The sequence below is a fragment of the Rhinopithecus bieti genome, unplaced genomic scaffold (genome assembly GCF_001698545.2).
Source record: "Rhinopithecus bieti isolate Rb0 unplaced genomic scaffold, ASM169854v2 scaffold_19708, whole genome shotgun sequence".
Taxonomy (NCBI): domain Eukaryota; kingdom Metazoa; phylum Chordata; class Mammalia; order Primates; family Cercopithecidae; genus Rhinopithecus; species Rhinopithecus bieti.
The window spans coordinates 1,669,360-1,681,746 of record NW_016810765.1 but is presented as its reverse complement, the minus strand read 5'-3'; the positions used below and the strand labels follow the sequence as shown (position 1 = coordinate 1,681,746).

The 12,387-nt window shown below is 43.3% G+C and overlaps 2 protein-coding genes across 2 annotated transcripts in view; one reads left to right on the top strand and one right to left on the bottom strand.

Annotated features, from left to right (window-relative positions):
* The window catches only part of GCNT1 (glucosaminyl (N-acetyl) transferase 1), a 129,649-nt gene extending 122,048 nt beyond the window's left edge, over positions 1-7,601 (bottom strand). The window contains exon 1 of the mRNA XM_017892746.1: positions 7,530-7,601. The gene's annotated coding sequence lies outside the window, so the exon portion shown is untranslated. The remainder of the gene's footprint in view (positions 1-7,529) is intronic.
* RFK (riboflavin kinase) overlaps positions 7,426-12,387 on the top strand; it is a 7,999-nt gene continuing 3,037 nt past the window's right edge. Inside the window, exons 1-2 of the mRNA XM_017892752.1 lie at positions 7,426-7,849; positions 9,657-9,808. Of these exons, the coding sequence (XP_017748241.1) occupies positions 7,747-7,849; positions 9,657-9,808 (255 nt within the window). The 5' untranslated portion in view covers positions 7,426-7,746. The remainder of the gene's footprint in view (positions 7,850-9,656; positions 9,809-12,387) is intronic.

Genomic DNA, 12,387 nt, shown 5'->3' with positions numbered 1-12,387 from the left:
AAAAAAAAAAAAGAAAAAGAAAAAAAATCAGCCAAATAAACATTTCATTATGGGTTATTATGAATAGCTGCATATAGCAGACAGACCTGGAAATCACTTAACTCTTCCAGAAAAGGTGATCTTAGGTCCATTGTCAAAGGGATGGATGGCTTCTCAGCATTTTGTAGACTCTCTGTTTTCTTTTGGGTTTAGCAGGTCATGCGTTCAGTCTGCTTTTTTGGTGCAAAATAACAATGTTAGACCAGATGAGTAATTTACAATCTGTGTTGCTTCAAAACGTTCTAAATATTCAAAGCACATTTCATTTAAAAATGTCCTTTATGAATTTAGTTTTCAAAATGTTATTTTAAAATATGTTTTCTGAATTTAATATGATAAAACAGTACAAACAGTGATAAGAACTAAATTTGGATGTAGTTGAGAGTATTGAAGGAAAACCAGATGTGTTAACCAAAAAATACGCCTCTTTGACATAAAATTTTTTAAGCTAAGAGCAAGTGGGAGGAAGCAGACACACGAAAGCTCTCTGCCCTTCCTCTTTTTACCTAGTGGCAGGACACAGATTTACAAAGACAAAGGTGCCCTTCTTCCCTCTCTACCTGGAAGGACAAGAGTTAACCACTGAAGACAACTTTAGCCCTCATCTGGCTGGAGATGGCATAAGAGGAATCTACATTAATAAGCTTTGCTAAGTGGACTTCATCTACCATTATTTTGCCTTCCCACAATTTGCCACCTCTAGAGATTCAAAGTTCTTTTCCTCTGTCTTGTCCTTTCTTTAGAAATTTAGTGTATTTTTTGTTTGTTTGTTTGTTTGAGACAGGGTCTTACTCTGTCACCTAGGCTAGAGTGCAGTGGCATGATCATGGCTCACTGCAGCCTCGACCTCCTGGGCTCAAGGGATCCTCTGGCCTCAGCCTCCCACAGTGCTGGGATTATAGCAGTGAGTCACTGTGCTGGGCCTTAATGTTCTTTATTGAAGTTTATATAAGCTAGAGGTCTGAGTCACCTCTCTGAGAATTATTCATTCCCTGGGCATCTCCCATATACATATAAAATATACATGATAATAAATATTTGTTTTGGTTTTGCTCTTACTTTGTTATTCTGTTTTTTGTTACAGGGGGTCCCTTCTAAGAATGCATTAGGAGTGAGGGAAAAAAATTAGTTTTCTTTCTTTACACTGTAAACTTCATTAGTGTGTTCCTATTGAGTAAATTTGTACTATATGTAGTAAATTTTGTGAGTTTGAACCACAAATACATTTGTGGTTATAACACTCGTTTCTATGGCATGGGATTGTACACCTGTAGTTCCAGTTATGCAGGAAGCTGAGGCAGGCAGATGGCTTAATTCTAGGATTTCAAGGCTGTAGTGTGCTATGAGTTTGCCTGTGAATAGCCACTGCACTCTAGACTGGGCAACATAGCGAGATCCCATTTCTAAAATAAATATGTAAATACATAAATAAATAAAGCATTATTTATTTTCTATATTGGGCTTTTATGTGGAATTTTACATGTCTGTTTTCCAAGGTAGAATTTTGAAGACACTTATACTCAGCCAAGCTTATTTGGACTGTAGTCTGGTTATAATAAATTTTCTATAACAGATCATCAGGTAATTATCATCATAATAGCCAATACAGAAGGCTTACCACACATTACACACTGATTTAGTTGCTTCACATGCATTAAGTCTTAAATCTTTCAAATGCTTTATGAGGTGCTATGGTGATTATTCCTTTCTCACAGACAGGAAACTGGTGTAAGAGCCAGAGTCCCTCTTACCTACTACTAAGGTCTATCACCTCTCAGTAGATTTCAGTAGTTCTGGCTTGTTTATTGCACATCCCTTTCTTGGAAATATGATCACAGGAACGCTCCCTAGCTAGACACTTTTCTTTCCTCTTCTCTGTTTAGTGTATTCACACATGCCCCAAGGCTCCAGCTTAAGTCCCACCTCTCTGGAAGGCATTGTCAAGCACACCTGACTCACAGAGTTCCCTTGCTCTCTGGTCTACTGGTAGCATTGTCTCATGCTAGGAAGTCTGTTTATACGAAGTCCAAAGAGTGAGTTAGAGGAACTGGAAAAGTTCCCTAGGGCTTCTAGGTCGAGACTGTAGAGGTAGGAGTTGAGGGGTGTGATAGGGAGAATCTGTGAACAATGGTTTAGTTTAGACTGATCCTAAGACAACGGGAAGCACAACAGACTTTTAGTGTGATGTCATCAGATTGGCATTTGAAAGGTTATTGCAGCATGAAAAAGCGGTTGAGAGAGACTGGTGTCAAATCTAAGGCTGGGAGAATGGAGAGTTGGCTACACTTGTGCAGGTAAGAGGTCATGGCTTGCATTCAGTGGGAGGAGGGCTAAAAATGGATTGGGAGAGACTTGGTAAATATTTAGGTGTGGAAGGTGTGAACCTTGATGTCAGACTCCAAGTTAGCAGTTTTTAGATTAATTATTCAAAAACTAACAGACTCTACTATTTAGAGCAGTTTCAGGTTGGCAGCTGCTGTTGCTGTATAGTTTTATGGGTTTTGATACATGCATAATGTCATATATTCATGAGGACAGTATCATGCAGAAGAGTTTCACTGCCCTAAAAATCCCCTGTGCTTCACATTCATCCCTCCCTCCTACCTCCAACTTCCCCAAACCCTGGTAACCACTGATCTGTTTACTGTCTCCATAGTTTTGCCTTATCCAGAATGTAATATAATTGGAATCATGCAGTATGTAGCCTTTTTGGACTGGCTTCTTTCACTTAGTAATATGCAGTTACGTTTCCTCTATGTCTTTTTGTGGCTTGATAGCTCATTTCTTTTTAGTACAGAATAGTATGGCATTATATGAATATACAACAGTTTGCTTATTCATTCACCTATTGAAGGACATCTCACTTGCTTCCATGTTTTGGCAATTCTGAATAAAGCTGCTATAAACATCCATGTGAAACAAAATAAAAATAAAATAAAATAGAAATAAAACATCCATTCATCTGTTCCATTTGCATTCAGTGGGAGTAGGAATAAAATGGATTGGGGTAAAACAAATAGGTTTTGTGTGGACAAAAGTTTTCACCTCATTTGATTAAATATAAGTGAGCACAATTTCTGGATAATACAGTAAAAGTATGTTTAGTTTTATAAGAAACTGCCATACTGTCTTCCAAGGGGCGGTACCATTTTTGTATTCCCACCAACAATGAATGAAAGTTCCTGTTGTTCTGCATCGTTGCCAGCATTTGGTGTTGTCAGTGTTCTGAATGTTGGCCATTCTGATTGGTATATAGTAGTATCTCATTGTTGTTTTAATGTGTATTTCCCTCATGATACATGATGTTGAACATTTTTTCATATGCTTACTCAGATCTTCTGCTCATTTTAAATTGAGTTGCTTATTTTCTTATTGCTGAATTTTAAGAATTCTTCAGATTCATTTTTTATTGCTTACTTAGAGTGGGCCATCTTTTCCTTCACAATTTGCCAGTTCTAATTTCTCTTTAGTCTCATTTGTGATCCTTCTTTCCACAGAGACAACTTAAACCAGAGAAGTAGACTCTTCCCCTACAGGCAGATGAAAGGATGTGTAAGTGCAGTTCAGAGGGGGAAATAAAAAGCATATTTTAGAATACTTCCTTGGTTAAAAGCAGTTAAGTTTGGCAAAGATACATACATTCTTAACTCTAGATTTATGCTAGGTAGTGTATTTCGGGAATCAAATGAATAAGAATAATAATAAAAATTATTTGAAGCATATTCTTTGGCCTCTGAAGCAAGGTGGAGGGGTCTGCTTTGATCAACAGATTAAATACTTGATGGGAGTTCTTAGAAGTACAATTCTTGGAGGGTTTATTCTTCAGTCAGAGGGGAGGAGCCATTGCATGCTATTGAGCAGTGGTAGAAAATGATCAGAATTCTTCCTTCTTGGGAGGCCGATGAAGGTGGACCACTTGAGGCCAGGAGTTGCAGCACAACCTGGCCAACATGATGAAAACCTGTCTCTATTAAAAATGCAAAAATTAGCCAGGCGTAGCCTCAGCTACTCCGGAGGCTGAGGCAGGAGAATCGCTTGAGCCCGGGAGGTGGAGGTTGCAGTGAGCCGAGATTGAACCACTGCACTCCGGCCTGGGTGACAGAGTGAGACTCTGGCGAAAAACAAATAAATAAATAAATAATTTAAAAAATAATAATTCTTTCTTCTATATCCTATGTTGATTACACAGTAATTACCCATATGACTTGACATGTAAATGGTAGTTTTAAAGATTGGAGCCTGGCTGTTCCATCTTAAACATTCTACAAGTCTCTCCTTATTTATTTATTTATTTATTTATTTTTATTGAGAAGGAATCTTGCTCTGTCACTCAGGCTGGAGTACAATGGAACAATCTCAGCTCACTGCAACCTCCGCCTCTTGGGTTCAAGCGATTCTTCCGCCCCAGCATCCCGAGTAGCTGGGATTACAGGCGTTCGCTGCCATGCCTGGCTAATTTTTGTATTTTTAGTAGAGACGGGGTTTTGCCATGTGGGCCAGGCTGGTATTGAACTCCTGGCCTCAGGTGATCCCCCTGCCTCGGTCTCCCAAAGTGCTGGGATTACAGGCGAGATCCACTGCGCCCAGCCTATTTATTTATTTTTTAGTGATCGTGTCTCGCTTTGTCATTAGGCTGGAGTGCAGTGGTTCAATCACAGCTCGCTGCTGCCTCAAATTGCGGGGCTCAGGCGATCCTCACTCCTCAGTTTCCCAAGTAGCTGGGGCTACAGGCACGAGCCACCACCACCTGGCTGAGACAGAGTCTCGCTCTGTCGCCCAGGCTGGAGTGCAATGGCGTTGATCTCCAGCTCACTGCAACTGCCGCCAGGTTCAAGCGACTCTCGTGCCTCAGCCTCCGGTAAATCTAGGACCACAGGCGAGCGTCACCACTCCTGCCTAATTTTTGTATTTTTTGTAGACACCGGGTTTCACCATGTTGCCCAGGCTGGTCTCCAACTCCTGAGCTCAAGTGATCCACTGGCCTCAGCCTCCCAAAGTGCTGGGATTACAGGCATGAGCCACTGTGCCAGGCCCTGGCTGATTTTTAAAATTTTCTTTCTTACTTTCTCCTCTTCTTTTCTTTCTACTTTCTTTTCTTTTTATTGTTTCTTTTCTTTTCTTTTTTCTTTCTTTATTTTTATTTTAAAATTTTTGTAGAGACGGAAGTCTCCCTATTTTGTCCAGGCTGGTCTTGAACTCCTCGGCTCAAGAGATCTGCTCGCCTCGGATCTCCCAAAGTGCTGGGATTACAGGTGTGAGCCACCATGCCCTGTCCTTTTTATACGTTTAGGTTAATGCTTTCCAACAAAGCTGATGAGAGGATTACACGAGACAGTGTGAAAAATACTTAGCATTTTCTGTATTCTTAAAACCACCACTCCTCATTTACTTCCTATGACTCATTTAATTATTTTATCTCATTTAATTCTCATACCTTCTTGCAACCCAGGGCTTAGTGGAGTAAGACCCAGGGATGATTTATCAAGTTCTCACTTCCAGGCTTTTCTTATTTGGCATATCACTGCTGATGAAGTTAAAAATATGCCATTCTTGCATACTGACTCTTTTGAATTAAAAGCACTTGAAAACAGTAGATACAAAAAAATCATTCTGATTTCTTTTCTGTTTCTTAGAAGCAGATGAAATTACCATGTGAGAGACATCCTCCCTATATTAGAAGGAATGCAACATTCTTATTAAGGACGGGAGTCAAGAGTGAGAGAATCCTGTACAGACCTTGCTAAAATAACTCTTAAGCGTCTCCAGATAACTTAATTGCTTTTCACAACTTGCTATTACTACTGTTACTACCGGTATTACTATTATCGTTATTCTCATTATTCTTTGTTTAATTCCGTATAGACAAGCAACTAACCATAACAGCTTCTTTGGGTCCTTCTCCCCTTCCCTCCCCCTCTCTTCCCTTCCCTTTTCCTTCCTTTCACTTTCCCTTCCCCTTTCCTTTCCCTTCCCTCCCTTCCTTCCTCTTCTCTAGTTCTTTGACTGTGTCACCCAGGCTGGAGTGCAGTGGCGTGATTATAGCTCACTGCAGCCTCCACCTCCTGGGCTCAGTCAATCCTCCCGCGTCGGCCTCTCAAACTACTGGGAATACAGGCGTGAGCCACCGCGCCTGGCCTAGAACATAAATTTAATATCAGGTAAATATTAACAGAGATACATACATGTAAGGTAGAAAGAGACTACACGGTCTGGACAGAATTTTATACAAATGTACAGAGCAAAAAAGAAAAAAACAAACTTCTCTGGATTCCATTGATAAAAAATTTCAAAAATAAATAAAAAAACTTCTTTGTCTTTGAGAGGTAAGAGGAAGCACCTTCTTATAACCTTGCACCCTGCTTTTCCTGTGAGTGAGCCCAGAGCTACTTCCCTAGGAGCGTGCGTGTTTACGGTTCCGAGGGTCCGAAGGCCTCTGTTTGCATTGCAGTAGAGGGACGCCCTGTTATCTGGCTTGTGAAGTTGTCAAGGAGACAGCCTGGAGGGGACAGTCACCACCCATCTCGGTAACCTTCCACTAGTCACTGGGGTTATCAGCGTCACAGACAGGGACTGCTCCCCTGGAGCTTACATTTGAATATATTAGTAACTCCAGAACGTGGTCAATGGTCCTGGAGGAGGACGACCACTTCCGGTAGGGCGGCCAGGAAAAGCCTCTGTGAAGAGGCGATCTTTGAGCTGAATTTTGGAGCTTTAATAAATACTTGGCCGGGCGCGGTGGCTCAAGCCTGTAATCCCAGCACTTTGGGAGGCCGAGACGGGCGGATCACGAGGTCAGGAGATCGAGACCATCCTGGCTAACACGGTGAAACCCCGTCTCTACTAAAAAATACAAAAAAAATTAGCCGGGCGAGGTGGCGGGCGCCTGTAGTCCCAGCTACTCGGGAGGCTGAGGCAGGAGAATGGCGTGAACCCGGGAGGCGGAGCTTGCAGTGAGCTGAAATCCGGCCACAGCACTCCAGCCTGGGCGAGAGAGCGAAACACCGTGTCAAAAAAAAAATAACTAAATAAAAGAATTAAATAAAGAAATAAATAATAAATAAATAATAAAATACTTAAAGAGCGAATACGAACGAGTGATGCCCTGACGTTCAATCCAGCGGTTGCAAGAGACTAAGAGCGTCTCGCTTTGGCCTTCCGGATTGTTATGAACAGGAGGGAAGGAGAAAATAAAACAAAACAGAATTGTTCGAGACTGGTGCTTTCGCTGCTCGCAGGTTGAAAACGGGGTTTTCCACAATAGTTCCCATTCCTGAGGGTGAAACGAAACCCGGGATATTTGACCTTGGGGCGCCGCGGGCGCGGCAGGGCGCGGGCGGGGTGGGGCTATGTGGGGAGCGGGGCTACGGAGGCCCGAGCGGGGCGGGCTCCGGGAGTTGGGCTGAGGAAGCGAGCGCACGCGGGCTGCGCGGAGGCCGGCTTTGGGCGTCGGGCCGCCCCCTCCCCACACCCCGCCCACACCCGGCACTTACTTTTGTTGTCTCAGCTGCTCGCCAGCGGAGACGCAGCTTCTGAGTTGTCGGGCGGTATTTGTTGGGTCGGCGGCATCAGGGATCCGCTGCGGCGTAGTGCGGCCCCTGCTGCGCTCCCGCGGCAGGCAGAGCTCACGCTCCTGCCCCCCGGCTGGTCCGGTTTCTGGGCACCGCGTCGACGGCGGCTCCGCAGGACGCGCAGACCGGACCGCAGCCCATGCCCCGAGCGGACTGCATTATGAGGCATCTGCCTTACTTCTGCCGGGGCCAAGTGGTGCGGGGCTTCGGCCGCGGCTCCAAGCAGCTGGGCATCCCCACAGGTGAGAGCAGGGCGGCCAGAGTCCCCCGGGCAGGGTCACGTGGGGAGCGGGGAGAGACTGCAGCCGGGAACTCGGGACTGGGTCGTGGGGCCTCCGGACCGCGGGCAAGAGGGGACACCCTTCCTTTTTCCTCCGGGATCCCCTTGTCTGCGGCGGAGGACCGTTGGCCAGGTTGAGGGAGCTGGTTCCTGCTTCACGTTCCGAGCTCCGCCGGGACGGGGTTGAGGGGTGGTGAGAGCGGGAAGCCGGAGTTGAATCGCAGGATCCGTGGTTCATGCCTCCCTGGCCAGCCGAGGTACAGCTGGTCAAGCATGGCGCTTGTCTTGCCCATTAGAGACGTATCGTGGGCCAGATCGGCTGAACTCGCAAACCGGCTCTAAGGTGGTTTTGTTTTTAATTTGTAATTATGTGGTGTCCAAATGATAACATAGGTGGTTGAATGAGAGTCAGCTAACCTTCTTGGTCCGTCTACATTAATTTCAATAATTGAGACCTGACTGTAATTCGTCCTTAGAAATACATGCCAGGGCTGCGTCTTGACTTATTAAGTCAGCCTTGAGCTTGTGTATTTCAAAAATAAGAAACGTTGGCCGGGCTTGGTGGCCAACGCCTGTAATCCCAGCACTTTGGGAGGCCGAGGCGGGCGGATCATCTGAGGTCAGGAGTTCGAGATCAGCCTGGCCAACATGGTAAAACCCCGTCTCTACTAAAAATACAAAAATTAGCCGGGCATGGTGGCGCGTGCCTGTCATCCCAGCTACTCTGGAACCTGAGGCAGGAGAATCGCTTGAATCCGGGAGAGGGAGGCAGCAGTGAGGTGAGATCGTGCCACTGCCCTCCAGCCTGGGTGACAGAGTGAGACACCGTCTCAAAAAAAAAAAAAGAAAAGAAACTTTTCAAGTGATTCAGTACCTGTTTAGGAAAGAACAGATCTGAAAAAAATCCGTCTACTCTGGTACTTGTTTTTTGCTTCCTACTCAAAGAGTATGGCTTTTTTTGGAGAGCTTTATATACTTACCTGGTACTTTATTCATAACCTATCCACATGAATAGGAGAGGGAAATCTGAGCCGGAAAATGTAAGGATGGGATTGATAATTATAGGCAAAGTTGTAGGAGTTTTGTGAATGTAATGATTTACATTAGCCTTGCATGTGATTTTTACAGATGTTTGTCTATTATTATTATTATTTTAAGACAGAGTCTGGCTCTGCCACTCAGGCTGGAGTGCAGTGGTGGTGCGATCATAGCTTACTGCAGCCTCCATCTGTAGGGCTCAACTGACCCTCCTGCCTCAGCCTCTCTGGTAGCTTAGACTATAGGATAGCAGGCCACCTTGTTGCTCTGTGGCCGGGGCTGGAGTGCAGGGGCCGGATCTTAGCTCACTGCAAGCTCCGCCTCCCGGGTTCCCGCCATTCTCCTGCCTCAGCCTCTGGAGTAGCTGGGACTACAGGCGCCCGCCACCTCGCCTGGCTAGTTTTTTGTATTTTAGTAGAGACGGGGTTTCACCGTGTTAGCCAGGATGGTCTCGATTTCCTGACCTCGTGATCCGCCCGTCTCGGCCTCCCAAAGTGCTGGGATTACAGGCTTGAGCCACAGCGCCCGGCCGCCCAGCTAATTTTTTAATTTTTTACTAGAGACAAGATCTCGCTGTGTTACCCTGGCTGGTCTCAAACCCCTGAGCTCAACATGAGTCTCCTGCCTTGGCCTCTTAAAGTCCTAGAATTACAGGCATGAGCCATTGTACTCAGCTACAGACATTTAATATAAAATTTGTAAGACTCAAAATATTTTTTTCTGTTGTTTAGCTAATTTTCCTGAGCAAGTAGTAGATAATCTTCCAGCTGATATATCCACTGGCATTTACTATGGTTGGGCCAGTGTTGGAAGTGGAGATGTCCATAAGATGGTGGTGAGCATAGGATGGAACCCATATTACAAGAATACGAAGAAGTCTATGGTAAGCATTATATTTTGCTCTGTAACTGAAAATGGTATGATGACTTAGAGTAATATACTGCAGTATTCGTTGCAGAAATAGCTTATCAATGGTAATCACAGCATAGTTCAAATACTGGAATTTTGGGCAATCTCTGCCTTTTAATTGGAGAGTTTAATTCATTTACATTTAAAGTAATTTCTGATAAGGAGGGACATCTACTGTTTTGCTATTTGTTTTTTATATGCCTTATAACTTTTATGTCCCTCATTTCCTCTATTACTGCCTTTTGTGGTAGTGTGCTTTTTTGTTTTGTAGTGACATTTTAATTCCTTTCTCATTGCTTTCTGTGTATTTCTATAGATACTGTCTTTGTGGTTACCATGGGTTTATATTTAACATCCTGAAATTCTAAAAGTTTATACCAACTTAATTTCAATAGCATACAGAACTCACAAATTGCATCTTTTTTTTTTTTTTTTAAGATGGGGTCTCACTGTGTTGCCCAGACTGAAGTGCAGTGACTGTTCACAGGCCAGGTTATAGCACACTGTAACTTCAAACTCGTGGGCTCAAGTAATCTTCCTCCTTCAGCCTCCAGAGAGCTGGAACTATGGGTGCGTGCCGCTGCCTGCATCCACCTCAAATTACATCCTTATACATTGTGGTACCAAATAACAAAGATTAATGATTGTTTCTTTTTTTGCATTTATTTTTTAAATTATGTAGAAAATAAAGAGTGGAGTTACAAACCAAAATTATAATACTGACTTTGATAATTGCTGTCTATGGAAAGACTCACTTTACCAAAGATAAAAATGATTTAAAAGCCTGTTTCATAAAATTGAGCTTGCCACAATTAATGCACTTCATTCACCTTTTACTTCATGGATCAATTACTTGGTCACCCTCTTGAGATAAAACACGTTACTACGTGAATGGTGGATGGCGCTTATTGATACAGTCCCACATTGGTGCTTTTCTTTTTCCTTTTTAAACCACCTGAGGGTATACTTTTCTGCCCTACTCTTTTTACAGGACCCCACACCTTCAGTGTTTTATTTTTATCTGTTAGATTTGGCTGAATCTTTGGTCATCTCAAATGTGTGGCAAAAACAAATTACAGTTAAGCTACGTTTTGTTCTGTGTGGAGTTTATAGAAGTGAAGTGTGTCACTGCTGGAAAACTACAGAGCTAAATGCTGGCATAAGCAATAGTAATGACCCAGAACTACTTAACATTTTACTGAGTATTTCAGTTATTTTTGAACATTAATGATTTGAAAATTATTTTTTGGAGACAAGGAAAACAATTGAAAGATCATAAAATACCATTCTATTGAATGAGGAAGGAAAAGAAGGGGAGGGGACCAATAGCCTGTGACTAATTTGTCTTTAGCTGCTCAGATAACAAAAATGTTATTATACAGCCAGTTAAGGAATGCCTTTTGAATGTTAGGAAAAATTGAATTTGAAACATAGGCGTATCTTACAGCGGAAAATTGAACTTTTGCTTGCCTTTGTCAGTAACACACATCTATGAAGTGCCTGTGCCAGACCTTTGCCCTTTAAAAAAAAAAAAAAATGTGTTATCTTACCTTAAATAAGATCTTAGTAACACATCTAGATCCACTTCCTTTGTTGGAACTGTGTATTATATTACAAATTGCTTTCATTGTGTGTTGCTTTTTTTTTTTAACTCAATGGTGTGTTGAAGAACAGAGTTTTGTTTTGTTTTGTTTTTTCAGATAGGGTCTTGCTCTGCCACCCAGGCTGCAGTGCAATGGTGCAGTCTCAGCCCACTGCAGCCTCAACTTTCTGGGCTGAAGTGATCCTCCCATGACAGCCTCCCGAGTAGCTAGGAAGGACCACAGGCATGTGCCACCATGCCTGGCTATTTTAAATTTTTTTTTGATAGAGATGAGGTTTCTACATGTTACCCAGACTGGTCTCAAACTTTTGGGCTCAAGCGATCCTCCTGCCTCAGCCTCCCAAAGTGCTGGGATTACAGGCGTGACCCACTGCGCCTGACTGGTCTTACATATCTTAGTTTCTTTTTTATTATTCAAATGTTTACTGAAAAGAAAGAATACACGTCAGATATATTGGTTCATGGCCCTAAAGCCATGGTGTACTTTATGTATCTTCTAACTCAAACCGCCCCTGCCCATTACACACGAGAAAACTGAGCCCCATGGAAGCTAGTTATACAGTTAACCAAGTGTGGGAACCCAGACTTTTGACTGTAAATCAGTGCTCTTAACCACAGTACTGCCCCGATGATTTAGCTGAACTAGCTTCTGAGGCACTTTCTACCTCATGCAGCATTTTGCTTTAATGTGCCCTGAACCCTTTTGCCACTTCACTCCCTGATCAGGAAGCTGCATGGCTTTCCTGTCCCATCAGTCCTCAACTCTGCCAAACTCTGAAGTTTCCGTACGTGTTGTGTGTCAGAGGTGTGCAAATCCTGACCTTACAACTAGTTGTTTAGTAGTACTGTCTTTTAATACTTTGCTCATTCCCTCTTTGGTGTCCTGGTTTCTTACCTTGATAAGATGTTTACTTCCTTGGCTACGTGTTTGTTTGTTTGTTTGTTTGTTT